The 26,809-nt window shown below is 71.0% G+C and overlaps 3 protein-coding genes across 5 annotated transcripts; 2 read left to right on the top strand and 1 right to left on the bottom strand.

Moving 5' to 3' along the window:
- Positions 1-1,565: 1,565 nt before the first annotated feature.
- Positions 1,566-18,398, bottom strand: B3GALT6 (beta-1,3-galactosyltransferase 6). Of its 2 annotated transcripts, XR_004903043.1 has the most exons (3): positions 16,762-18,398; positions 8,220-8,223; positions 1,566-1,577 (listed from the first exon to the last, which is right to left on the bottom strand). XR_004903043.1 is itself a non-coding variant. In XM_028512776.2 (1 exon), the coding sequence occupies exon 1, from the start codon at positions 18,304-18,306 to the stop codon at positions 17,311-17,313; it is 996 nt and encodes a 331-aa protein (XP_028368577.1). In that variant the 5' UTR covers positions 18,307-18,398; the 3' UTR covers positions 16,338-17,310. The 2 variants fall into 2 exon arrangements, 1 of the variants encoding a protein (XP_028368577.1); XM_028512776.2 differs by lacking the exons at positions 1,566-1,577; positions 8,220-8,223 and having other exon boundaries at positions 16,338-18,398.
- Positions 3,414-7,261, top strand: C1QTNF12 (C1q and TNF related 12). Its single transcript, XM_028512551.2, has 8 exons — positions 3,414-3,649; positions 5,465-5,581; positions 5,675-5,786; positions 5,868-6,022; positions 6,417-6,525; positions 6,604-6,688; positions 6,846-6,924; positions 7,031-7,261. Exons 1-8 carry the CDS (start codon positions 3,482-3,484, stop codon positions 7,127-7,129), a joined length of 924 nt encoding a protein of 307 aa, XP_028368352.1. The 5' UTR covers positions 3,414-3,481; the 3' UTR covers positions 7,130-7,261.
- Positions 18,399-18,437: 39 nt separating the features above from the next.
- On the top strand, positions 18,438-26,111 carry SDF4 (stromal cell derived factor 4). Of its 2 annotated transcripts, none has more exons than XM_028513378.2 (7): positions 18,438-18,585; positions 19,686-20,037; positions 21,764-21,900; positions 22,165-22,278; positions 24,345-24,503; positions 24,761-24,936; positions 25,628-26,111. In XM_028513378.2, the coding sequence occupies exons 1-7, from the start codon at positions 18,453-18,455 to the stop codon at positions 25,802-25,804; spliced, it is 1,248 nt and encodes a 415-aa protein (XP_028369179.2). In that variant the 5' UTR covers positions 18,438-18,452; the 3' UTR covers positions 25,805-26,111. The 2 variants fall into 2 exon arrangements, with proteins under 2 accessions (XP_028369179.2, XP_028369178.1); XM_028513377.2 differs by having other exon boundaries at positions 18,519-18,599.
- Positions 26,112-26,809: the final 698 nt, after the last annotated feature.

Raw genomic sequence — 26,809 nt, 5'->3', positions numbered from 1 at the left:
ATAATTTACCACTTGTGTGTGTTCAACGCAGTTTTGTGGAGAAAATCTGTCATTGTATTTCTGTTCCCGAGTCCTTGCTGTTTGAGTCTGTGGGCGGAAGCGCGCTGAGCGGCGGGCGGGCGGGCGGGCGGCCGCGCAGACACGGGGCCCCGGCCCAGCGCGGACCTGGTGGCAGTGCCGTGCCCCTGGGCCTGTCCCCCGGCCACAGCCAGCTCAAGGGCACATGTGGGGGTCAGCGTCCGGTCCACACGCTCGGTGCTCCCTGAGGCTTCTGGGAGGTGGGACGCGTGGCAGGTGGTGGTCAGAGGGCAGCCCTGGGAAGAGCCCGAGGCGGTGCCTCCAGGCCCAGCCGTGACCCTCGAGGTCGGCCCCTGCCAGGGGATGGCCGTGTCCTCGGGCCACCCCACCCTTGGCTGTGCACGGCCCCGTCAGTGGGCGGCGCCAAAGCCTTCATGGTGCAGGCCACGTGCTGGCGTCGGCCCCCATCGCGGGAGCGAGCCCGGCGACGCCAGTGCCCAAGCACGTGCGTGGCGCCACCTCTGGTGCGGAGCAGAGGCCCGCGTCCCTCCCCGAGGAGGGGGCCCTCACGCCCGGAGGTCTCCGTCTGAGAGGCTGGAGCGAGCCCTGCTCGCAGGCCTCGTGAGGGCAGCCTGCGGGGGGCGCTGTGCCCGGCGCGCCGTGGTCCTGTCCTGCGGCAGGGCCCCAGGGTGTCCGCTGTCTGCGCAGGTGAGGACCCCGGCGCTGGCCTGAGCCTTCTCCCCGGGGTAGCCGGTAGCCGTCCTTCCCCAGGTGGCCCCAGGGCTGGCCTGGGAGGGGGGCTTGGCCCTGGAAGGACTCTTGGGACAGGGGGGGACCCCGGGAAGCCAGAGGCAGTTTTCTGTCACAGGGACAGTGGGACCTCTGGAACCCTTCCCGGACCCAAGCTTGAGGGCGCAGTGTCCCCGCTGCAGAGGGTGGCCGGGCCGACATGCTGACCGCTGGCTGGAGCACTGCTTCCTGCCGGCAAAGGTGCTCGGAGTGGGAGCCGAGCCCGGGTGCCGTGGGGTCGGGACGGTTGGAGGCCCAGCCCGTCCCGCTCTGCCACGGGGCTCCCCGTCCGGCGGCAGGGCCACCTGCCGAGGGGCCGCAGCCGTCAGGTGCGTTGCCAGCACCCACGCTTGCCGGCACCCACGCGGGCCTGGAGGACTGGGCCGCTAGGACGCAGGCAACGGCAAACAGGTTCCTGGCCCCTGGGAGGGGTCTGGCAGCCCGGCAGTCCCCTGGGCCGCCTCTCCTGACCTGGTGCTGGGCACAGGTCTCACCGGGAGCTCGGGGGCCACCACAGCCGGTGCTGCTGTCCTGGACGGGTGTGGCCACCTCCACCTGAGCCAGGAGGGAGGACAGGCGTCCTTGGGTGGACACGCCTCACGTCTCCTGACAGCTTGTCTGGGGGGGGGGGGGCTGTGCCGGCAGCTGACGGCCGGTGGGGTGTCCCACTGGGCTCCCTCCTCTGCTCCTGGCAGACGCCTGGGAATTCCCGGTAAGGACGGCCTGGAGGGCGGGCTGCTCTGTGCTGTCCCCCAGACCAGGGGGCCCCCCTTTCCTCAAGGCAGCCCTGGGAGCAGTGGCTCCTCTGGGAGCCAGCCCCCGGCCCAGGGACCCTCCTGTTCCTGTGGCCTGTTCAGACCTGGGCGGCACAGTGGGAGGTGAGGGGCGGGCAGCAGAAGTGTCCTCTCTGCATCCCCCATTGCTTGCTCCCCATTTCCCGTGTCCCCACCCGAGCTCTGTCTCGGGGCAGATGGGGCTCTGCTAGGAGCGCGAGCCCTCCTGGGAGCTGCCCCTGCCAGGGCCCTGGGTCGCAGGCTCCTCGGGAGAGGGCCGCCCGAGGACCCACAGTGGGGCCGAGATGGTGGGCGGGCGGGCTCTGGGGCGCAGCCGTGGGGTCCACTGCGCAGGGACCACGACAGCCATGGCTCGCAGACTCGGTCAAAGCCCGGTCCGTGCGTGGCAAGCGACAGTTGAGCAGTGCCTGGTGGCAGGCCCTAAAGCCGTCTCCCCAGCTCCCCGTCCCCTCCCCCCGAAAAGTTGTCTTCCATGAAATCGGTCCCTGGTGCCAAAAAGGTTGGGCACCGCCGGTCAACACCACCCGGCGGGCGGTGGGCAGCCGGGCTCTGGGCTCTGGGCTCACGCTTCGAGCCCCACTTGGGCCCCCACGGTGCCAGGACAGCCAGCCCACAGGGCCTGGGGGCTTGAACCGGCCCCGGCTATCCTGCCGCAGCCTGGAGGTAGTTAAGGAAGGACCCCGGCACCTCCTGGGGTGTCCTTCCCACACCCCCACTGTTGCATGGTCCAGCTGGGGGAACCACCCACCCTCCTGGGGCCAGATGGCTGTGGAGGGAACGGGCTTCGGCACGGCACCACCGGCCAGGCCTCTTGGGGCTCACGCGGGCACTGGCCTCCAAAGGGCCTGACCCATGGGCTAGCTGCCCCTCCGCCTGCTGGCTCGGGGGGCCAAGAGTCCCGAGTGGGGAGAGCAGCCCCTCAGGCAGGAAGGGTCAGCCCTGTGTCCAAGAAGAGCAGTGGCCTCTTGTCACCCCGTGGAGGTCGACCCATCAGCCCCTGCTGGCATGCTCACCCCAGGGGAGAAACAGCACCCAGGGTCACCCCAGCCGGCACAGGGCCAGGGGCTCAGTGGGCCCGCTGCCCTGCTTCCCTGGTCCTGCTTTTCCCGGGAGCAGGGCCCCAGCCAGGCTTCGGGGCACAGCCAGGAGCGGGGGGCAGGGAGGCCGGCAGGGCTAGGAGGGTCCTGGAGAGCTGAGCGAGGTGCGTGGTGGGAAGGAGCTGACGGGGCTCTGGGAGCTCTCCGCCCTGGGGCTCCGGGCCGGCCGCCAGGAGGGGCGAGTGTGAGGTGCCAGGAGCTTAGCTGGGATGGGGGGCAGGGCGGATCCTTGTTAACGGTCCCCGGGGTGAGTCCGCCTCCCAGGAAGGGGTGGGGGCTGTTTCCAAGCATGTGGGAGGGCCCAGGAGGTGCAGCCCCCAGCTTCTCAGGCGCCCAGGCGCGGGGTCAGTGGGGGTACCGGACCCTGTCCACGCCCCCCCGATTGCCTGGGAGCCCGCTGACGGATCATCCGTGTGGGCCCTCCCCCTTGGAGCCGCGAGCTCTGGGGCGGAGGGGAGGGTTTATTTGGCAGCGGCGCCGGCAACTGGGGCTCGGTGCGTGTGAGCGAAAGCCGGCACTGGCCGGACCGCGGGGACAGGAGCGCATCTTGCCGCGTCCCTCGTGCCGTCTGCCCGTGGCGGTGCCCGCCTCCCCGCCGCCTCGCCTGGCTCCTGCCCCACAGACATGCACCAGCGGCGACCAGGCACACGCCAGGGCCGTGCCTCTGCGCGGGGGCTCTGAGCGGCTGCACGCCCCGGCGAGTGCGCCGTGAGTGCGCCGGGGCGCCCTTGCGCACTGCACCGAGCCTCGGCCGAGGTCCGGAGCCCCGCGCGGGTCGGCGCCATGCGCTGGGCCTGGGCCGCGACCTTGGCCCTCCTCTGGCCGCAGCTCGTGCTCCTCGGGGGCGTCGGGGCCCGGCGGGAGCCCAAGAGGCCGCGGCCGCCGGGCCAGCGCACCGAGACCCCCAACGCCACCGTGGCCAACAGCGAGGGGCTGCCCAGCTCCCCTAAGGTACGCGCCAACCGGCGCACGTGGGCGCGGGCTTCGGGGGCTTGGACTCACGGGGCGTCCCCCACCTGTGCGCTCTTCCCCGCCCGGCCTGCCCGGCTCCCCATGCCCTTCCGTCTCGGTGGGGTGGGGCTCTGGGCAGGATCTCTGGCAGAGGGGGCTGGGGCTGGGCCCCCCCATGGGGCCCCCGGGAGGTCTGGGGAGGGGAGAGCGACTGCAGCCTTCAGGCGTCCTCCCCGTTTGGGGGGGGAGGGGTAGGCGTGGGCAGTAGACCCTGCTGGGAGCCCCCCCCCCCCCCCCGTCCCCAGCGCTCCCAGAGTGGGGGCGGCCAAGGCTGGCCTGGACCCTGTGCTCCCTGGAGGCCCTCGCCCCCAGCCCTGCTGTGCAGCTGGCACTCCCTCCGCTGCCCCCTGTCCTTGGAGCCCTTCTGGCCCAGGTCCTCCGAGACCTGAGGACCCGCCACCGCCCACCCCCACCTGCCTCAGCCCTGGACCCGACCTTTGGCTGAGGATCTGCTGAGGGGTCTTGGAACTGACCCCCGGGCCACAGGGTTGCCAGGGGAGCAGCGGTTGCCAGAACAGGCCCCCCGCCAGCCCTCGTGCCTTTGATCCCGGGCTCCTGCCGCCCAAGGGCGTCTCTGTGGCCGCCAGCCCGGCTGCGCTCAGCCCACGCGGCCCCACTGAGCCCGAGGCCCCGTCTTCCAGATGGGCCTGTGGGGAGCGCGTCCCGGGGCCCTGCCAGCCGGGAAGCGTGGTTGCCGACCTGGCAAGTGCACGGGACAGTCCGTGGACAGGGCTGGGCCTCTAGGGGCGCTCTGGGTCGTGTGGCACATGCCCCCCCGGCCCTCCCCACGTGTCAGGACCCCTGGTCTCCCTCCACCTGCCCCTTCGGGGCCCCTGGGCACCTCAGGCACAGCCAGGGCCCGTGGTGGCCAAGGGCACAGGCAGAAATCAAGGGACGTTCGAGTATCCTTGGTCTCTCTTCCCTGAGGGGGCCCAGGTCAGGGGTGGGAGGCACCCCTACCCCCCCTGCCCCCCCAGCCCACTGGGATGGAGGCCCATCTGGCCCACGGGGAGAGAGCCCAGCCTCCCCCCCCCGGGAGCCGCCCTGGAGCCTGGCTCTCGCTGTGTCTGGGGTGCACGGCCGACTGCCGGGCTGCACGCCCCAGGCCTGGGACGGGGCCCCGGGGGCGGTGGGGGCTTCGAGGCCGTCCCCGCTGCTCCTGCCCACGGCGTGTGCTTCTGTCGGACCTCCTCAGAGACGCGGGCTCTCTGTCCAGTCCACGCCCCGGCCCAGCAGGGTCTCCGTCGGGCACACAGGCAGGGATATTCCCGCCTCCTCAGCTGCCTGGAGCTTGAGAGGGCGGTCGGAGGGCCGGGGGCAGGGTCTCGGTCAGCTCTGGGCCGCTCCTCCTTCCCCCAACCCTTCAGCCGGGGGCTCTGGCCTCTCAGAAGGACCCTTGGGAACCTCGCTCCCGCCCTGCACCCCCGCCCCCCCGCCTCAGCCGGGGCCCAGCCCCTGGGGAGACCCACGGGGGCGCCTGTCTGCGGGCAGCAGGGCCGGCGCGGTGGGAGGGGGCAGGCGCCACCAGCACGCAGTCAGGGCCGAGGTGCCCAGACTTCAGGCCCGGCTGCCGAAAAGGCCCTGGTCCCAGGGCCCCGGGAGCGGCCCCTGTGCCTGTGTCTGCTGCTTCCTGGGTCTGCTCCAAGTGCTGCCCGAGGCTGCCTGGGCTCGGGGGTCCCCGCCCTGCCCTGGGGTTGCAGGGAGGACCCCACTGGGCCTGGGTCAGCACACCAGCCCTGTGCCTCGGCCCTGCAGCCACCCGAGGCCTCGGGGCCCGAGTTCTCAGACGCTCACACGACCTGGCTGAGCTTCGTCCGGCGGCCAGACGACGGCGCGTCCAGGAAGCGGTGCCGAGGGCGGGACAAGAAGTCGGTGAGCCTGGCGTCCCAGCCCAGGGCTGGGTGGCTGCGGCTCCTGTCAGGACGGGCTCATGATCTCCTGCCTCCCCCCCCCCCCCCCCCCCAGCGAGGCCTCTCCGGCCCTCCAGGGCCCCCCGGGCCCCCTGGGCCCCCTGGGCCTGCCGGGGCAGAAGTCACGCGAGAGGCGCTGCTGCGCGAGTTTCGGGAGATGTTGAGAGGTGAGGCGCCCTGCCCCCCCCCCACCCCCGGGAGGCCCCTGGGAGGCTCCTCAACCTGCTGCCCCTGCCCTCGTCCCGCAGAGGCCGCTGAGCGCCGGCTCTCGGGGCTCTGGGGCTCCTCGCTGCTGCCCGAGGGGCCGGGCGGGTGGCTGGTGGCCGAGGCCTTCCACTGCCGGCTGAAGGGCCCCGTGCTGGTGGACAAGAAGACACTGGTGGAGCTGCAGGGCTTCCAGGCCGTGAGTGGGCCATGGGGGGTGCCGAGGGGCACTGCGGGGGGGGGGCAGGATGCTGGGGTGGCCCCCACGGGCGAGCGGGCCCACAGCCACTGCAGCTGGTCCTGGTCGCACGGTGGGCAGCGGGGCCCAGGGGAGCGGTCCCCGGGGCTTAGATCCCCTCCCTGCACCCGCCTGTGAGCGGGGCCCAGGCGTCCAGCCTGCAGGGTGTGTGTCCTGCAGGGGCTCTGGGGCCCAAAGCCTGCGGCCAGCGGTCCAGGGAGGCGCACACACGGGTCACGCCCCGTGTCTCGTCCCCTGGGGTGTGCTCGGGGAGGGGCTGTGGGTCAAAGGTGCCTCCTCGGGGCCGGGTGTCCGGGCCCTGCCGCCAGACACCCCCTGCCTGCTGTCCCTGCAGCCTGCTGCCCAGGGCGCCTTCCTGCGGGGCTCCGGCCTGAGCCTGGCCTCCGGCCGGTTCACAGCCCCAGTGACCGCCATCTTCCAGTTCTCCGCCAGCCTGCACGTGGGTGAGTGGGGCCGGGCCGGGCTTGGGGCGGGGGCTGGCCGTGCTGCCCGAGGGCCACTGCAGCCGGCTGTCTCTGCAGACCGCAGGGGGCCGCAGGGCAGGGCCCGGGCCCGGGCCGCCGTGCGGGCGCTCGTCTGCATCGAGTCCCTGTGCCACCGCCACACGTGAGTGGGCCCCCAGGGCTGCCTCGGTGCTGGGGGGGCTTGGGGGCCTGTCCTGCCTGTGCAGAGCAGAGGGGCCCCTCCGACCAGGCCGCACTGAGCCCTGGGTGGGGTCCAGGCCCTCGGGCGGCTGTGCCCTCACCCCGGGCACCGTGTCCAGGTCCCTGGAGGCCATCTCGGGCCTGGACGGCAGCGGCAGGGTCTTCACAGTGCTGGTTCAGGGGCTGCTTCAGCTGCAGGTAAGGCTGCAGGGTCCCGGGCCCAGAGGCCTTGGTGGGTGCTCCCCGTGGGTGGGCGGGCGGGTGGGCCCCGTGGGCGGGGACATCCACCGTGGGGTGTCTGCAGGCCGGCCAGTACGCCTCCGTCTTCGTGGACAACGGCTCCGGGGCGGCCCTGGCCATCCAGAGCGGCTCCAGCTTCTCCGGCCTGCTCCTGGGCACGTGAGGACCCCGGCGGCTCCCAGAGGAGCGGCGACCGCGCGGGCCCTCGGGGCCGTGGGGAGCCCCCTGAGGCCCGCCCAGCCCCATTGCCCTCTGTCGGATGTGTGGTCACAGCAATAAAGAGTCCCCCGCCCTCCGTGCCGCCTGGTCACTGTGCAGTTGTGGGGTGGGGCGGGGCTTTGGCTGTGGAGGGACACGTGGTCTCACGGCACAGTCCCGGGGTCGGGGGGCTTTGTTTCGGAGGCTGAGGTCCCAGCTGAGTGTCCAGCCCCCACAGCCCCTGTGTCTGCTGGGGTCCATGTTCACCCTGAGGACCAGGGCAGATGTCGTCCGGGCCCCTGCTCGGCCCTGCCCACCCCCTGACGCGTTCAGCCCGGGGACTGGAAGCTCCAGGTAGGCAGCCTGGGGCCCGGCCGCCAAGTGCTGTCTGGGGAGCAGGGTATGAGGTGGGGACCCCTCTGAGGGCCTCGTCCTGCGGGGGCAAGCATGGAGAGCAGACGTGTGGGGGGTGACATGCAGGGCTGCACACGTGTGGGTGGGCCACAGGCACCACATGTGAGGCCGGAGGTGTGCCCGTGCCCAGGTGCGTGGGGGCTGGGTGGGGCTGTCCCGGCCCAGACCAGCAGGGCCCCCGGCTCCTAACCGCCTTCCGCTCTGTGGCCGCCACGCCAGGTGGAGGCAAACTCCCCCACCAAAGGTGGGGCACGAGTGGCCCCGGGGGGGGGGGCGGACAGACCCTTCCTGCGGACCCTGTGGGTTTGGGGCCCCTGCCCCCACCTCGTTTCAGCTGCCGCAAACCCAGACGGAAGAATGTAGATTGGCCCGGGACGCTCAGGCCTCCGCAGAGCTGTCCAGGTGCCTTCTCTTGTTGGCGCCTCAGCCCTGGGCAGGTGGCACCCCCCCCCACCCGGCTTGAGCATGAGGCTGGCCCCAAACCCCTTCACGGACACCCAGAGGCGGGGCTCGGCCCCACTGCAGCAGGACCTGGAACCCCGATTCCACGGCTGTGCGGAGAGGGGCACTCTCGTCTCCTGCAGATGGAAGTGGGGGCCGGGGAGGGCTGGGGCTGGGGGCTGGCTGCAGGCTCAGGGCACAGGCCTGGGAGGTGGGGCCAGCGGAGCCCAGGGCCCGAGGACCCTAACCCAGCCCCTCCCCCCAGGGGCCCAGGGGTGGGCTGGGTAATGAGGCAGCAGAGCCTGGTGCCAGGCGGGCGCTGGTCTGAGCAGCACCGGGCTTGGCCGCTGACCCGTCCCCACCTCTCTCCCCGGTCCCCCCAGGGCGGCGTCAGGGGCCGGGGGAGGCTGGGGGCGGTCTCGGCTTCGCAGCGACTGTAGGCGCCAGCCTGGCCTGAGTGGGGGGTGTCCTGGCAGCTTGCAGGGGGCGGGGGCGGGGGTGTCGAGTGGGCCCAGCGGTCCCAGTCCCCATGGAGAAGGCCGGGGAGGAGGGGTATGGGGGGGGGGCAGTGGACTGGGTCCCCCCACCAGGGGCGGGGGGCCGGAGGCCAGCCTGGCGGGGCTGCAGGGGGCAGTGGGGGCGGGCGGCCTGTTGACAGGGCGGCCCCCCTGGACTGTGGGTAGGGATGGACGCTGAGGAGCCGCAGCCAGCACCTCCTCAGACCCCCTCAGCCTGGAGCCACCCTGCCCTGGGGCCCTCCTGGCTGTCCATCAACACCAGCCCGCCCTCCGACCTGCCGGGCCCGGGGGAGGGCAGGTCTCACCCCCTTCCCCAGACCTGCCGCCTGCTGGGCCGTGATGACAGAGGTGGAGACCCAGGTCCCAGGAGGCGGCCTGGGCCCTGGGGAGGGCAGCGGACGAGAGACGAGGAGACGAGAGACGAGGAGAGGAGGGCCGGCAGCCCGAGGGGCTCACGGTGGGCAGGTGGGCAGGTGGCCAGGGCCGGACTCGGCCTCCTGGCGCCCGACCCCACCTGCCTCCTGTCCCGCCCTCCTCCTCCCTGTCTCTGCCCCTGGTCTCGGGTCATTACCACTTAGCCGTGACTCCCCTGGAATGCGCCGCCTCCAGCCCCTCGGCTCGGGTGCAGGAGCACGGGGTGGGGGGCCAGCCAGTGGTTACTGCCATAGGGAGGTCCGGAAGCCCAAACTGGGGGGGGTCCCAGGGCTCAGGGTTTAGGCCCCAGGCTCAGACCAGCCTCGAGGGACTCAGGCTGCCCCACCCCCTCAGACCCCAGAGGCCCCGCCCCGGATCACCCATCTCAGCCTTTCCCCAGGCCTGACCCAAACAGCGCTGTTGACCATTCCCCTGGGGCCCCAGGAGGGTCTGGAGCTCCGCCCAGGGGCCCGGGGCCCTGTGGTCACGCCCACCGAGCAGGGCCCTACGGGTGAGATGCAGGCCACTTGCTGGGGGTCCTGGGGTGGGGGAGCCTGGGGGGTTGGGGCTCTGCCCCTGGCCTGGCCTTGGGTGTGGAGCGGGGCTTTGGGGTGGCCTGAGTGCCTGGCTGTGGCCAGAGCCAAGTGGCCAGCACCGTGCTGGCTGGCCTCGGGCTGACCCCTGACCGGAGTCCCACCCGGAGCAGCGGGAGGTGCTGGGCTGACCTCGTTGACCCCTCCGAGGGCTCACTTCCCAGAACCTCTGTCTGACCTGCCGCCGCCTGCCAGACCGGGGCCAAGGGGCTGCTGCCAGGGGCCCTGGAGGCCCTCTGCCGGGCGCTTCCCGAACCCTGGCCTTGGGGATCCCACCGGGCTGCCCCTGATCGGCCCTCCCTGGCTCCGAGGTGGCCCTGGGGTGCTGGGGCGGGCAGGTCTGTGAGTTGGGTCACAGCCTGCCCCCCTAGTACCCTCGGCTGCCGTGGGTCTGAGTGCAGACAGGAGTGTGGGCGGCTGGCTCGGGACGGCTGGGAAGCCCTCTCGGGGGCCAGGAGCAGCTGTGGCCTGGGTAGCCGGGCCCCACCCTGGGCTGTGGCAGGAGTGGGGAGCAGCTGGGTGGGCAGGGTGGGGGGCTCCCAGCTGTGAGCAAGTGGCTGCCTGGCCCCACCTCCCAGGGGCCCCTCTGGGGCCGGGGATGGCACCGGTGGGGGGTGAGCCCTCCAGGGGCTGCTGCTGTCCACCTGGCTGGGGGCCCCGGGCTGCCTGCTGACCTCAGGCGCAGCGGGGACAGCCTGGCTCTTCGTGGGAGGAGCTGAGCTTCCATTCTGACTCCGCGCCCTCCGGGTGGGTCTGGGGCTGGGAGGGGGCTCTGCTGGGTGGTTTGTCCCATGCAGGCCCCCCCCCTGCAGGCCCAGGAGGTTCTCACAGCCAGACCAGACACCCTGAGCTCCTGTGGCCCAGCCAAGGGCTGAGAGGGGTCCAAGGGGCATCAGGGCAGTGGGGGCCGTGGGGGCTGTGGGGGCCTGGGGTGAAGGGCCTGGGCTCCTCTCTCTGGGTCTGTGTGCCTGGTCCCCAGGCTGACCCCGTGCCGACCACACGTCCTTGGTGGCTGTGATGCCGCATGCCTGGTGGTGCATCCGTGTGGCGTGTGTGGGCTGGGGCCGCTGTGTCCCCCGTCTACACGGGGGACCTGTCTCTCTTGGCCGGGCTGGAATCGCCATGCCCCTTGGGAGCAGACACAGGGCAGGTGCGCGGGACCCGGTGGCTGCGGCTCCTGGCCGGCGGGGCGCGGAGCCCAGGGTGGCTGTGGTCGGGCCCTCGGCATCAGGGAGGCTCATGGAGGTTGGTCCGCCCAAGGAGCCCGCCGCACTGGGGGGCCAAGCTGGTGGCCGCAGAACTCCCCTGACCCTGAGGTGGGGACCCCAGGCCGGGGGCAAGGAAAGAGGGACCTCCCCCAAGGAGGAGCTTCTGGCACCCCGTCCTGGGGCAGGGGCACCTTGGGGACAGCGAGCCAGACGCACGGTGTCGAGGCTTCTGTCCTGCACGCAGAGCGCCGAGACGGGGGCGGGGCGGGGCCGGGCAGCGTGCTGCGGGGCCCTTGCCCACTGGCCCCTTGGCCAGGGGCCCCTCTGGGCTCCGAGCGCTGCATGACCTCCGGGCCCCGCCCAGGGTCAGTGAGACCCTGGGTCTCCAGCCCTGAGACCGGAGTGGCCCCGGGGGCTGAGGCCTCCTGAGCTGCAGGTGACCCCGGGTCTCCCGCGGCCGCGCGGCGGCTGAGGAGCTGGTCCTGCCCACGCCTGCGCCTGCTGCCGCCTTCGGCTCGTCGGCCCGCCCGCCCGCGTGTCTGCCGGCGCCTACGGGTGGGCCGGCGCGGGGCGGGGCCCGGACAAAAGGGGCCTTTGTTCCGCAGACTCGGGGCGCAGCCCGGCTCGGGGCCGTGACTCACAGGTTCCTCTGCAGCAGCGATAGCATCGGCCTCCCAGCAGCGTGTGTCACGCACGCCCCCGGGGCGGCGGGGGCAGCAGGGACCCCTGCCTGTGCCCGGGCCCCGCCCCCCCGCCCCGCTGCTCTGTCAGGACCCGGGAGGGTGAGGGGGCGGCGGCGGCGCGGGCAGCGGGAACAGGAAGGGGTGTCAGGGGCCAAGGAAAACCCCGTCCCTGAAGCTCCAGCGGCAGCGTCTGGGCCTCGAGTTTTCCTGCCGCCTGAGGGGGGGCGTGGGGGGGTGGGGGGGTTACAGCGCGCAGACCCCTGAGGGGGGCCCAGGAGGGGCAGGTCCCGCCTTCCTCTGGAGGCCGCCCGCTCCCTCCTCCGCGGGCCGGGCCGTTGGTCTCTGCGGTTCAGGGGCGGGGCAGCTGCGGCAGGAGGGACGAGGGCTCCTGGGGGCTGGGCTGCCGAGACCCTCAGACGCCACTGGAGAGAGGGGTCAGGGCTTGGGTTTCCTCCTCCTCCTCCTCCCGTCAGTGGGAGGCGGGAGCTGGACGAGGGCCCCCCCCCGCCAGGCGCCTGCCTGCCACGGGGCCGGAGGCCGGGCTGTTGCCTGTGGTGTCGACTCCGGAGGATGGAGCCGGCTGCTGTCCAGGCTCCCAGGGCCACACACTGCCCCCCCTGCCCCCCACTTCTCCCTAGCCTGTCGCTCACCCAGTGCCTCGGCCAGCCAAGCCCTGCCTGGGGGGCCCCACCGGCCGGGAGCAGGGGCCATGGCAACAGGACACAGACCCCGGGCCAGAGGCAGCAGGGCACCACCACCTGGGCACGTGGGCACAGGTGTCGGGGTGCGGGCGGGCCCCTGGCTGTTCTGTCACTAGTCGGGTGGGGCTGGCAGGCCCCTGAGTGCCTGCCGGTGCCGGGACTGAGGGCTGCACCCCCGCCCAGACGTCTGACTCGGGCACCTGCGGCTGGCTCCCGGGCAGGGTCCCGCTGGCCTGGCTCTGAGGGTCCCTGGGGGCCCCCCCGCACCTGCCCCCTGGGGCTGCAGGTCTTTCCCTAGTCACTCGTTTTCCACGTCGGTCAAGGGGACGGCCAGTGAGAGGGGCTGTAAGGCCCCTACAGAGAGCATGGCCCCCCCACCCCCCCCCCCCGGCAGAGCAGGGGCTCCGACTGGGCTCCCGCCACGGGCGTGGCATGCCTGCCGAGGCCACGTGGCAGGGGGCAGGGGCGAGGCTGGCCAGGGCACAGGCAGAGGAGGCCGGCTCCCAGGGGACTCCCTCGTGAGGGGCCTGCTGCTGGGGGAAGGGGTCCATCTGCTCCAGCTCCCGCAGCCATGGGAGGGACCTCCATTCAGGGGCTGGGAGTGACCCCCGTGGGAGACCCAGGAGTGGAGGGCCTCAGGACCGGGAGACCTCTCCGGCCTGGGGGGTGGACAGATAGGCAGCAGAGGTGTCCAGATGCACAGGGAGGCCCTACACCTGCCCCCGGACTCTTGCGGGAGAGAAGCCGGTCAACCCAGAGCTGGCCGTCCAGGGGAAAGGCAACGCCCCCACCGCCCCGAGCCCTGGGCACCAGGGTGCAGGCACGAGGGGCAGAGCAGACAGCCCCCCGGGCTCACGGGGCTCCCTGACCCGCCGGGCACCCCTGAACCTCCTCCGGGGTCCTCCGGAGAACCCCCGGGGGCCGGCGCCCGTGCTTGCTGGGGCCCTGGGTGGCAACAGTCATGTCTCACAGCCGGGACAGTGCCCGGTGGCTGGGACCGAGGAAGGAGGGCCGGCCGGCCGCCCAGCAGACCCTGCGGGGCCGAGACGCCAGCCTGTCGGGGGCGAGGCCGGGGCCAGAGGGAGAGAACGCGGGGCTCTGACCACCGGAGGGTGAAGCCTCCGCATGCCATGGCCACGGCGGGGCCCTGTCCTCTCAGTCCAGAGGGCCGACGGGACTGTGTCAACCCCAGGAGGCGGGGCAGGTTGGGCCCTGCGAGGGGCCGAGGGGCCTGTGAGCCCCGGCACGGCCCTCCCACACGCGCCCGGAGTCCCGGAAGGATGAGGCCGCCAGCACTAGGAGCTGCTGGTCTCCTGGGGCAAGGCTCCACCCATGGCGGGGCTGAGGCACGGACACCTGCTCTCCCCAGTCCTGAGGCCGACCTGGGCTCCGGGGGGCCTTGCTCCCCCCCCCCCCGCCTGCCCGGAGCGTCTGGGTGCAGCCCTGCCCGGCCTCTCCCGGCCTCCAGGGGGGCCGTCCTGGCCGCGGGCTCCCCGCTGCCCCGATGCACTCCGCTCTGCCAGCCATCCCCCGCCGTCCCCTCCTCCTGCAGGGACACCGGGTGCACTGCGGTGGGGCTCCCCTGTGTGACCCCTCTTACAGCGAGGGCGTCTGTGAACAAGCCCACGTGCGCGGGCTCTGGGGGCTGGTCTCGACCGCGCTCTTTGAGGGAGAACAACTCCGTTGACAGCAGGTCCCCGAGGACCAGGCCCACGGCCGAGCAGGGGCCCCACCCAGGTGAGTGGGCGGACGGGGAGCTCGCTGGGGGTCTGAGAGGGGGTCTCAGCACTTCGAATTCTGAGGTCGCAAACGGGGAGACTGGGCAGCCACCTGTCCCACCCAGCTGGGCCCAGGTGGACAGGGGAGGGGCTCCTGGCTCCTGAGCCAGTCTCGCTTCTAGGGCCTCGCAGGCGGTGGGTGGTCTGATGGGCCTCCTGGAGGAGGTGGCGTTCCAGTGAACCAGGGTTGGCGCAGGCCCGGAGCAGGGGACACGCTGGAAGGGTGGGCGGGAGCCTGCAGGGGGCGGGGGGCAGGCAGCACGTGACTTTTCCTTCCTTCACAAGACCCTTAGGGTCCCTCCCAGCTACTGGAGCTGGAAGGTCCCTGGTTTCCTGCTGTGCGACCTTGGTCTAGGCACTCGGTCCCTCTCCAGCTGCAAGGAGACGAAGGGGCTGCGACCCAGGGCGAGCACCCACTGGCACCTTTTCCCCTCTGACCCTGCTGCTGCTGCTGCGGGCCCCACGCCCGACACCCCCGCCTCCCTCCTGGGCCCCAGGCCAGCACCGGGCTCACAGACAGCCTGGGCTCAGCCCTGGGCTTCAGGACAACCAGGTCCAGACGGCGTGGGCCCCACGGTGAGTTGGAGGTGGGAGCTGAGGGCTGAGGGCGGCCTGGGGCAGGGGCAGGGGGTGCACCGTGACCAGCCCCACTGCACCCCAAGAGGAGCCTGGGGCAGGGGAAGGTGCTGGGGAGCGGGGAGGTTGGGCCGGCACCCTGGCCGGGAGAATCTGCCCCTCAGGAGATGAGAAGCAGAGGCCTGAGGGGGGTAGGCTCCACCCAGGACCATGGGCCGGGGAGGGCCTGGGGGTCACTCTAGGGAGAGGCTGCTGGTCTCCGGCTCCGGCTGAACCCAGCAGGCACGGCACCAGCCACAGCGTGGGTGTGCCAAGGCAGCCCAGAGCTCTGCTCTGTTTTGAAACCTCAAGGCGCAGGCTGAACGGGCGAGCCCCATTTCTGCAGGTCAGATCCGGTCACACGTGGTCCGGCTAAACGCTGAAGCCCCGGTCCCCTGAGGACACGCATCTGGGCTGGGGAGGCATGGACACAGCTGCCATGCTTTGGGGAGTCCACTCTCCGGAGAAACCTGGAAGCTATGGCAGGAACAGGTGGTGCTGGGCAGGAACCCGGAGTCCAGCCCTCAACCAGAGGCCGGGGTAGGCCACCAGCCACGCGGACCTCGGCCCCAGCTCCGGCCCCGCCAAGCACCTGCTCCCCGTCTGAGACGGGGGGGCCGCGCACACGAGCTGCTCCCAGGGCCCTGAGGTTCAGGCGGCACCTCCCAGGCAACCGTGGCGGGCGGGGATGGGGCCCAGGTGCTGCCAGCATCCCACTGGGAGGCAGAGCCCCGTTCTGCTCGCCCTGGGGTCCCCGAACCTGGACCCTCTCACGGATCCTTGCCCCGTGAACAAGGTGTACGCAGGAAGGATCAGTTCCTCCTCGAGGCAGCCAATCAGAAAGCTTACGTACCTTGCCATCAGAATCACGCAGAATCCTGGGATCACCAAGATTCAGCCTCTACTTTCTGAAGGTGGCACGACTGTGGTCACTGAGCACAAGACACCCCTGCCCTTGCAGCCCATGACCCCGAGTTCCAGGTTCTTCTACCTTTAATCAGAAACACCCTGAACCCGCCGCTGTGGACGGACTTCAGTTTGAGGCCCGGACCCCCGTGTGCTGGTCGTAGGAGGGGACGGGCAGGGAGGAGGTCAGGAGGCGCGCCCCCACAGATGGATCAATGTCCTCAGCAGAGAGGGCACAAGAGGGGGGACACCAGGAGGGGCCCTGGCCAGAACCCCGCCCTGCTGGCACCCGATCCTGGACCTCCCGCCCCCAGGGCCGTCGGAGGTAGCCGCCTGCCGTCGAAGCTGCTACTGGTCTGGGGGACCTGTGAGGGCGGCCGGGCTGACGGGCAGCTGCTCCCACATCCGTGCCCGAGGATGAACACGACCGGCGGTGGGTGGAGAGGCGAGCTGGAGGTTTGCAGGTCTGTGAGCAGGGCCCTGACGTGGACCCGAGACCGCGGGGGCACAGCCAACCGCTCGCCCAGACAGAGCGCCCGGCGCGCGCCCGTGTCCGGCCAGGGAGGGCTTGCAGACGTCTGGCCGCTGCTCCATCTCCCGAGTGCAGTGACCACAGCCCCCACCTCTCAGCCAACAGGGGGGCGGGGGAGAGAAAGGAAGACGGGCCCTGGAGGGCGGCGGGTGTGCCCACAGACCGCCCGGCGCGCCTCGCTGCCTTCCTCCCCACGAGGACGCGCCGGCCGCCCGGCCTGTTTTCTTAAGACGGAACTCAGGATGCCTCGTCCACATTCCACGGGCTCCGATTCCCAGAACCGGGGCTCAACAACAGAGGCACGAGGGGGAAACCCTGGCCCCCGCACAGCCCCACGCAGGCCTTAAAAGGAAAGTCTTCTCGGCGGGAGACAACGGGGCTGACTTATGTGTAAACTGAAAAGAAAAATGGACGGTTTAGAAATTCTTCCATGCTTAAACACACATGCGGCCACAGTCTACGGTTCACACTGTGAAAACAGATTAATCCACAAGTTCCAAGTTCTGATACAAAAATCTTCTCAAATAATTTAGAAAACACTGAGACCCACACGCTCCCGACGGGAGCTCTTATCTACACAAATTTACAATGTTTATACATAATCACAGGCAGGCGCTGACGTGGACACCAAAGCTACTCAACATCAAACGAAGGCTGATCCGGACTGACACGTGACTGACACCGAAGGAGACACAAAGGGGGTGGCCCGACCCCACGAGACGGTGGCAGTTCCCGTAAACGCCGCCCAACCGCACCACGGACACACTGTGGCTGCTCAGGGCCTGCAGGTGGACGGACGGTCAGCACAGTGGATGCAGGGTGGGCCACAGTCCCCACCCAGTACAAGTCAGATCTGTGCCAGGGGCCAGCTCCAGCCTTCAGCTCCTCGCTTCGGCCTCGGGTCAGGACAGCAGGAAGACAGGCAGGTGTCAGGGAGTTGTAGGGGGAGGGCCAGAGCCTTCTGCAGACTGGGAAGGTTCTCCCCGGCTCATCCCCGAAGCTGGGCATCTTCCCAGTCCAGGCAAATGCTGGCTGAAATCTGGGGGCAGGACACTTCCACCTGGACACAACACATTCGTTGCCCTAGCAGCCCCAGGGTCTCCCAGACCCACAGCGAGATGCCTTGGAGCAAGACTGGAGGTGTGGCCACTGATGGGGCAGGGGCCTAGGAGCTGTCTGTTGCTGTGTGGCATTTGCCCGAAAGCCCCACTGGTCACGAGACTAGGTTCCCCTCGAGCGCTGGGCTCATCCAGCCAGACGTGTCACCTTTCCCGGTGTAAGACCAACGGGGGCTCCAAAAGGGACCCACTGCTGCTGCCCCTCCATCATGGCAGCGGCAGCGCTCAGGGGACGCCCTCCTTCCTCTGGCAGCACTGCGAGGGCGGCGCAGACCAGTCATAGACGTAGGAGAGGCGCTGTTGCACCTCCTGCTTGCACAGGCGGCCCTCTCGCGTCAGCGTCTGGTGCTTCTCCAGCATGTCCTCCAGGCTCTGCTTGTGCGTCACCAGGTACTGGTTGCTGCACCCGCGGGACTTGTACTCGGTGTCAAAGCGCGGGTCGTGTTCACGCTGCACGTCTACGGGCGCCAGCCAGGCGCCCATCGACACGTCCTCACTGTGCCACAGGCGCAGGTACTCCCGGCTGAGGCGCAGGTAGTGCACCAGGTCGGCAGAGAGCACGTAACCGCCGCCCAGCGCATAGGGCAGGTAGTAGTCGCAGAGCTGCCAGGACGCCTCACGCCAGCGACCCCCCGGCTTGACGCGGCCGCGGCCTGAGAAGAAGCCCCAGTAGAGGCGGCGGCGGCGCGCTGGGTCGCGGGCACGCAGATCGGCCAGCAGCGCATCCAGCCGCACGAACGAGTCGTCGTCTGCCTTGAGCACGAACTCGAAGCCTACGTGCTCATCGAGCCAGCACAGCATGGCCAACACCTTGGCGGTGAGGTTCTCATAGGCGTCGCGCAGCGTGGGCAGCAGCAGCAAGTCCCCGTGCCGCGCCTGCTCGCGCTCCAGGGAGCGCCGCTCCTCGGCGCCCAGGCCGGCCGTGCCCACCGCGAAGCGCGCCCACACGTCGCCTGGGCCGCCGCGCCGCGCCGCCGCCAGCCACGTGCCGCGGACTACGCTGCGCCGCTCCGCCGCCCGCGGCGCGCTGGCCACCAACACGGCCAGGAAGGCACTGGCGCGTCCGGGTCCGATGGGCAGGGCCCCGGGGCTGCGGCCGGGCGACGGACCAGGACCCTCGGCCGTGCAGCGCGCCAGATAGAGGAGCGCGGCGCCGCACAGCACCAGGCCGACCAGGCCCAGCGTCGTCCGGTGCCGCCACGCGCGCCGTGCCAGCTTCATGACGCGCCGGCGAGCCTGCGAGCGCGCGGAGACCCCAAGATCCAAGGCCCGCCGGACTGCGGGCCGGTCCGGCCGGCCGGCTGTCACGTGCCCTCGCGCGCCGTTTTCATTGGAGGGCCGCGCGGCCGTTTCCGCCCAGAGACAAGATGGCGGCTCCGGCGTCCTCGCGCGGACGTCGCGCCTGCCCTCACGGCCTGGAGGCCCGCCTCTTCCCGGAAGAAAGATGGCCGCGGCCTAGCCGACTCTCTTTGGAGGCGTCACGGCGCTCGGCCGCCTTCGGTGGGTCCTGGGCGGTGAGTGAGGACCCGGGCAGTGAGTGGGCAGGGACGCGGAAGCCGCCCGGACCGGGAATGTCGTGGACACAGGCCGAGGACGCGGTCACGGGAAGCGTGGACCCCGCGTTCAGCGCGGGGCGACCTCGCCGTCCGCGTCTGCGAAACGGGGGCCGTGACGCCGACTAGTAGGACTCCGTGAAGACCCGGAGTCCCGTCGAGCCCGGCACCGTCAGGGCGACTCCTGGGCCGGGGGCGGCTTTTAAAATAAGCGTTTGCGTTTGGGGCAAGAAACGAGGTTCCCCAGGACGGACACCCAGGGGCGGTGGCCTCCATCGACCCGGGCTGGTGGGCGCGTCCCGGGAGCTGTGGCTTCCCGGGCGAGGACGGGAAGTGAGCCGGGGGCCAAAGTAAATGCCGTGATCCCAGGGGCCGGAGCCTCGCGGGGGCGGGGGGGTTGCATCTATGCGGTTGTTCTTGGGTGACTTTTTCTGCGAGCGAGATTAAGGAGTGGGAAGAGTGGACTTGGTGTCAAGGAGCAAAGTGCAGCGCAGGTGTGTGTGGGGGTGTGTGTGTGTGTGTGTGTGCGCGCGCGCGCACCCGCGCCAGCACGCACAAGGCCAAGGCTCACTGAGACCGCGGGGTGGGAGGGGCCGGTGCCCCTTGGGTGTGTTTGGGTGTTTGCTGGCACCACGCCCAGTCCTCACAAAGACCTGGGGTCAGGGTGGGGGCTTCCTCTTCCACAGAGGGAAACTGAGGCAGGGAGGCCGGGCGGCTCAGCCAGTCACAGCTCACAAGCGCCCCGAGGGGGTCTCCAGAGGGTTCAGCCTCGGCTCCGGGAGGGACAGAGACACACCGGGAAGGGGCTGCTGCACCTGAAGAGGAGGGGCGGGGCTGGACATCCTCCGTCTTCGCAGAAGGCTCGGCCACTCGGCCTCTCGTGGGTCCGACGGCTTGTTTTTTGTGTTACAGAGAAACTGTCTTTTCCGTCGAAGGCTTGTCCAGCCCTGGCTCTGTGCTGTCTCGGTGGACAGCTGACCATTCGTCTGGGTCTGGCAGCCGGGGGCTGCAGCCTCACTCCCTCCCCTGCCTCTCCTCTCTCCGCAGCTACTGGCCACGCCTGCAGGCCGTCCCGCGGTCGGGCCCAGGCGGCCATGCCGTCCACACAGGCTCCAGGTTGCAGCCTGGCTCCTCGCAGCCTCTGGCTCCTGGGTGCCGTCCTGCTGGTTGGGGCGTCCGCCCGGCCTGCCAACCACTCGTCCACCCGGGACAGAGCAGGCCGCAGGGAGGACAGCGAGATCCTGCCTCCGGACCACCTGAACGGGGTGAAGCTGGAGATGGACGGCCACCTCAACAAGGACTTCCACCAGGAGGTCTTCCTGGGGAAGGACACGGACGGGTTCGAGGAGGACGCAGAGCCTCGGAGGAGCCGCAGGAAGCTGATGGTCATCTTCTCCAAGTAGGTGCCCGGGCGGCTGGGGGGCTGGGGTGCGTGCGGGCGGCTGGCATGGGTCCAGCCCTGCCGTGGCGTGCTGCGGAGGGCGCGCGGTGACACGTGCTGTTGGTCGGTGACACTGGGGAGGTTTGCAGGCGTCGAGCAGCGTGCCGGGTTGGGGGCTCGCAGAGGGCCAGAGCGAGGGGCTGCCCGCCCACCGTGCCGGGTCTTCGCAGCCAGGAGGGCTGTGGAAAGGCCTGGGGCGAGGCCCGCCCTGAGTGGTGGCCCCAGGCCAGTGTCCGCTATGGTGAGTGAGAGGCAGGCGGCTGCGGGAGTAGGAGTGGCCGCGGTGCCCGTTCGAGGAGGCCTGGTGGTGCCCGTGAGGCGTGGGGCGGGCTGGAGGGTGCAGGGGGCCCACTGGAGAGGGTGGGTGCTCGTGGCTCTGCTCCGGGCAGGAGACCGGGGGTTCCACCGCTGTGAGCACTCCTACCATCCCCCCCCTCCCCCCGTGCGGTCACGTGGCCTGGGGCTTTGGAGCCACCCAAGGGAGGCGAGGGGCCTTGTAGGCAGGACAGGGACTCAGGACGAGGCCCTGGCAGCTGGACTTGGCCACGTGTGCTCCTGTGTGGGTCACGTCACCTGGCGCCCTGCTTCTCAGGTCAGGCGCCTTAAGGCCTGGCGCTGGCCACCGTCCACACCCAGGGGACCGGGAGCAGTGGGGGACCAGGGTGGAGAGCTGGTGGGGGACAGCAGGGCCCAGGGGAGTGCAGACCCGGGCTGGGCCGGGCCGGGTGTTCTGAAGGTGGGCGGGCAGGTTCTGCCCAATCAGGGAGACTCCAGGTGTGGCCCCTGTAGGCTGAGGGAGCCGAGACGGCAGGAACCTGGTCACCAAGCGCGGCACCCTCGGCGTCGGTGTCCGCGCACTGGGTGAGACGTCGGAGAGGGGCCACGGCCAGACCAGGGCCTTTGAGGCTCTGGGCTGGGCCAGGAGGGGAGCCTCCTGCCACTGGGGTGCGGAGCCAGCAGCAGCAGTCAGCCCGTTGAGCCTGCTGGTCGACCTGCTGACCGGGTGCGGGGAGCGGAGGGCTGGGGCCGCCTCCTGGACCTTTGGAGTGCAGTTTGCTGTTCCGGGGGAGCAGAGAAAGGCTGCAAACCAAGCTGAGCCGGCAGGTGGCAGGCGGCTTCTTTGTGGCTGGCGGAGCCAGCCCACGAGAAGGGGTGGGGCGGCACCTGTCCCTGTAGGTCCCCAGGAAGGGTGTGGGCCCAGCTGCACACTGGAAGGCCTGGAGTGCTAACGGGCATGCTTGTGGGCAGGTGGGGTGGCGTGGGGTCAGACGCCCAGGTGGCATCCCAGGGGGTGTCGTCCAGGGTCACCTGGGTCAGGTGGTGTCACCAGTGGAGTTGCTCTGTGTCCTGTCCCTCCTGCCCCTCCTATCATCGAGGGACTGGACCCTGTGTCCCGTGTGGAGGTCTGTGGGGGCTGCCCTCCCCTGACGTCTGTCCCCGTGGACTCACGGGTGTTGTCCCAGCCGCTCGTGCTGCTGCTCGCAGCGCCCGGCCTTGGCCTCTGCGTCCGCCGCCCCCACGCCCCTGGTGTCCTTCCTGCCCCTCGTCCCCGCCCTTCCCACGGGTGCAGAGTGTCGCTGTCCTGGCAGTTGCACAGGTGCCTGTGGGGCCGTCGGCCGCCCCGTGTCCCTCCGCGCTGTCTGTCGGGGCCCTGGGCCTTGTCTGACCGGCCCGCCGCCCGCAGGGTGGACGTGAACGCCGACCGGAGGATCAGCGCCCAGGAGATGCAGCGCTGGATCGTGGAGAAGACGGCCGAGCACTTCCAGGAGGCCGTGGGCGAGAGCAGGGCGCACTTCCGCGCCGTGGACCCCGACGGTGACGGTATGGCCCCGACCCGACCCCGACCCCAGAGGGCCAAGGGGGCCCGGCAGACCGGGACGAAGCAGTGAGAGCCCGTGGGTGCCGCTCACCCTGCCAGCCAGGATGGGGGGCTGGGTAGCAGGGCCTGGCCAGCCGGCCTCCCGGGCTCAGCTGCCTCCACGCTGCCCTCACGTGGGGGTTTGCAACGGGCGCCTTAAAGGGATTAAGTTCCCCGTGGAAAGCGTTCCTCGTTAGACCTGCTGATGGGACGATCTGCCTTCTCAGGCCGAGTGTCCTGGGACGAGTACAAGGTGAAGTTCCTGGCCAGCAAAGGCCACAACGAGAGGGAAGTGGCCGAGAAGATCAGGAACGACCAGGAGCTGAAGGTGGACGAGGAGAGTGAGTGCCGGGCCCCAGGGCCACAGCACCGCGGGGCCGCCTCGAGGCGTCGGAGCCTGGCAAGCTGGAGGAGGCCCCCGTGGGCATGGAGGCCGGTGGGAGCTGGGGGGCCAGGTCCTCCCCCTTGATACTCAGAGAAGTCACCGGGAAGCTCATCTCGCCGGTAGGACTTGCCGCGCGAGGGCCTCAGCCACGGGCCGCCGGGTCTCCGGGCAGGCTCACGCCGTCCAGCTCGGCACCCACCCTCCCTGGGGACGTGTGCACAGCCGGGCGCTGCTGGGGCTTGTTGGGGGCGCGAGGACCGCGCCACGCGGTGCCCGTGGGTCCGGTTCTCCCTTCATCGGGGGGCCGTCGTCCCCACCGTGGTCCCCGCGCCCGAGTTGCCGAGGCGTCTGCCACAACGCTGCCCTGAGTGTCCTGGCCACCAGCTGTGGTGTGGGGAGTGTCGCAGCCTCGGGGGCGTCCCCATTGCCCTGCAGTCCGCTGCTGGGTGAGGGTCCCGCGGCCATGCTGGTCCTTGGTTGAGTCTCTCCGTGCACCTGGGCTCTGTCAGCCCCGAGGTCCTGCCGTCGGGGTGTCAGCCCTGGCACGCGCTCCTCCTGGCGCCCCGGAGGGCAGCTGGCACTGGGTGGGCCTGCAGCCCGGCCCTGCTGTGGCGGGGCGGCCCTCCTCCCCCCCAGCCCTGGCCCCGGCCCCCGTCTCGTCCTCCCGCAACGTCGAGGCCTCCCCAGCGAGCACGGCGCTGGCTGTGGGTGTCTGTGGGTTCTCTCCTCGGTGGGAGCAGGTGTCCTCTCTTCCCCATGTGCCGGTGGTTTGACCGCGGGGGCTCGGGTCTCGCCAGATGCTTCCTGTGCGGCTGATGCGCCCGTGGGCTTTCCCCTTCAGCCCGTCAGACGCAGACCGGCCGGCGGTCCCGGTCCTGGTCCCGACTCCTTTGCCCCCGCCGGACTCCGTTCGCTGATGTCTCGTGGGGGCTTCGGCGCCCGTGCTCGCGAGAGGGGCTGGTGTGCAGGCCTGTTCTCCCGCCGGGCGCCCGTGTGGTTGGGGGCTGGGTGGACGCGTCCCTCTGCCTCACGGCGGGGGCTTCAGCGGTGGGGGGTCCGTGGGGGGCCCACCACGGGCCTTTGCCGGCAGCCTCTCCACAGTGTGTGTTTTTGTGGCCCAGGAGTGAGTGGGGCTTTGTTTTGTGGGTCCGTCTGGGTTCTCTGGTAGCAGGCAAGTTAGGCCCGTTCACGTTTGTCTCTTTGCTTCTCCTGCTGTCCCCCCCCCCCCGCCCCTGCCCAGAGTGGGGCTCCTCTCCCCTCCGGGGCTCCGGGCGGGGCCTGTCCCAGGCACCCCTGCAGCGTCCGGCGTTCCCACCTGCGGCCCCTTTGCACCCGTCTCCGCCACCTGTCCTCTCGCACGAGGGCGCTTGCCACTGGTGGTGCTGGGTCCGCCCCGACGCCGGCGCCCTCGTCCCGGGTCCCTCCCTCCCTCGCCACAGCTGCGAGGGGCTTCCCTCCGGGTCAGCTCCAGGCAGACCTGCAAGTCCCGTCCCCTCGGCGTGGTGGGCAGCAGCCACCAGCCGCTCCCAGCCTGCCCTCCGGCAGCCGGCCAGCGCAGACCCCTGTCCCCTGGAGGTGGTCGGCGCCCTGCCAAAGCTGGCAGGACCCAGCACGGCAGAGGCCCAGCCTCCGGCCCGCTCCTGCCGTGTTGGTGCGGTGTGGTCCCCGCGGCCCCCCAGCCCAGCCCTGCCATGGCGGGCCGGGAAGGGGGCTGCCCTCCTGCGCCCCACCCCCAGGCCCGGCGCCCAGAGGGATGTGAAGGGACTGAAGTCCCCAGCTCGGGGCCCGCTTCTCCGACGTGGCAGTGTGTCGGGGGCTGCGCCTGCGTCGGGGGCTGTGTCTAGGGGTGGTTCCGTGCCGCGCACAGCTGGGGGCTGCCCTCCGCCCAGGGGCAGAGCCTGGGGCCCTGGGCGACCGTGTCCCGAGCTGGCCGCCCCGTGCAGGCAGCCGGTCTCGGAGCCCCCCGGATCCCCCCCAGACGCGTCCCAAGTGCCAGGGTGCCCACAGGCGCGCCTCTCTCAGCACAGGAAGTCCTGGAGAACCTCAAGGACCGCTGGTACCAGGCGGACAACCCGCCCCCGGACCTGCTGCTGACGGAGGAGGAGTTCCTGTCCTTCCTGCACCCTGAGCACAGCCGCGGCATGCTCCGGTTCATGGTCAAGGAGATCGTCCGAGACCTGGGTGAGGCCCTGCCCGGCCCCAGCCTGCCCGGCGCTGGCCCTTCCCGCCAGCGGCTCCCCGGTCCTCCTGGGGGTGGTCAGTGTGAGGGGCCCCAGGCCGGTGCCCGGCAGCCCTGCGAGACGCAGCGTCTGTCTGACTTTAGTCTGAAGTCACGAACTGAAAACCCGGCAGCAAACCCGCTTGGCGAACCCTGCTCGGGGGCCCCGGGGCCCCGGGGCCCCGTGCGGCTCGAGGCCTGAGCGCCCCTCGTCCCACAGACCAGGACGGCGACAAGCAGCTCTCGCTGCCCGAGTTCATCTCCCTGCCGGTGGGCACCGTGGAGAACCAGCGGGGCCAGGACATCGACGACAGCTGGGTGAGGGACCGCAGGAAGGAGTTCGAGGAGCTGATCGACGCCAACCACGACGGGGTCGTGACCATGGAGGAGCTGGAGGTGGGCACGGGGCGCCCCGGGGCCGCGGGGAGTGGGGGCGCCGCCTGCCGGAGAGGCCTGAGCCAGGAGGGGGGGCCGGTCACTCAGTGGGGCCGCGTGACTGCTGGTGCCTGACGGCCGGCGCCCCGCCAGCTGGCCGTGCCTGTCCCCGGGTCTGGGTGCAGGGCTCACGTGGCCGGTCCTGGCTCTGGGCAGCCGGGCGTCCTGGGACGAAGATGTGGCCTTTTCACCTCCATGGGTCGGTGCCGGGGAGCTTGTTTTTCCCGCCGCGGATGAGTCATTTCGTTTTAACGAGAACTCGCTGATCCCTGGTGATAGCCGGTGGGCAGCCTGGGGCTGGGGCTCCTGTCCCCACCGCGGACCGGTGGCCGACTCAGCCTGTGGCCACGTGGCCCGCCGGCTCCGCTGTGCCCGGGCAGGGTCTCCTCTCCCCGCCCGCCCCCTGGGGCCCACGGAGGCGGCGCCCACACGGCCCTGAGCCACTGCCAGCCTGGCATCTGCTTTCCAGAACATTCCAGGACACACCTGCACACCTGTTGCAGACCCCAGCTGACAAGTGTCACGAGAAGCTGGGGCTGGCTGTGACAGTGTGCCCAGCTGAGTCCCCGGGCTGGCGTCGGGGGTGGGGGGCGCGTCCCGGGGGTGTCCCGGCCGCGGGCCGGAGGTGCTGACCGGCGCAGCGCCCTTGCAGGAGTACATGGACCCCATGAACGAGTACAATGCCCTCACCGAGGCCAAGCAGATGATCGCCGTCGCCGACGAGAACCAGAACCGCCACCTGGAGCCCGAGGAGGTGCTCAAGTACAGCGAGTTCTTCACGGGCAGCAAGCTCATGGACTACGCGCGCAACGTGCACGAGGAGTTCTGAGCCCGCCCGCCCGCCGCCGCCGCGCGGGGCGCCTGCAGGAGGCCCGCGTAATCTCAGCATCTGGCTTCTGAGAACTCGGAGGGAGGGGCCCCCGGGGCCCGACCACATCAGGGCCTGCAGGCTCGTGAGCCGTGGGAAGCAGCGCGGCTCCCGGTTCCTTGACGTGAGGGCTGAGGCCCCGGCGGCCGTGCTCCGGCCGAGCCGCGGCGGCTGTCCCAGCGGCCGTCAGGGTGCGGTCTCTGGCGAAACCCGTACTTGTGGCAGGAATCACGTTAACTTACTTTAAAATATAGTCGTCTCCTTCTCCGAGCTTTGTTCTCTCCGCGGACAAAACCACGCACGACAGTTCGGGACGACGCGGGCGGGGGCTTCCCCTCGATGCTCTCGAGGTGGGCAGTCTGGGTAGGACACCACGCCCCGCACCGTGTCCGGTGCCAGCCCGGCGGCAGGATGGGGGCCGCTCCAGGGCAGTGGGGGCCGCTCTTGCGGGGCCCGTAGGGAGTGGGAGTCCCAGGGGCAGGGGGCACCCGAGGACGAGCCCCGAGCCACTGCTCTAGGGCTGGGCAGGGCGGGGGGGCCCGGAGGGGCTGAGACCTGGGGACAGGAGGGACAGTGCGGGCTGCTGCTGGGCCGGGCGGTCCCCTCTGCGTGGCTCCTCTGCGTGGCTCCTCTGGGTGTCGCCTGGAGGCCGACCAGAGCCTTCCTGGGGGCTGGCCGGGCCCAGTGCTTGGCTGGCATGTCTGCTGGCCGGCTCCCTCTGGCAGGCTGGGGCCTCAGAGCGCAGCACTCGGGCCGGCAGGTTGGGGGGGGCCTGTGCAGGCCCCTCCCGGGTGGGGCGGGGGGCTCCCAGGACCAGCCCTGCCACGGGACCCACTTCCCAGCAGCCCGGGTCAGGCCACCGCAGAGGAACGGGCGGGGTGACACCTGGGTTCCCACAAAAACAAAGCAGAGACTGTTTTCAGAGCTGAGACTGGAGCGGGGACCTCTCGGTGGCAGGAGGCCGTG

The sequence above is a fragment of the Phyllostomus discolor genome, chromosome 5, assembly GCF_004126475.2.
Source record: "Phyllostomus discolor isolate MPI-MPIP mPhyDis1 chromosome 5, mPhyDis1.pri.v3, whole genome shotgun sequence".
NCBI lineage: Eukaryota > Metazoa > Chordata > Mammalia > Chiroptera > Phyllostomidae > Phyllostomus > Phyllostomus discolor.
This window is presented reverse-complemented; position numbering and strand designations above follow the sequence as displayed.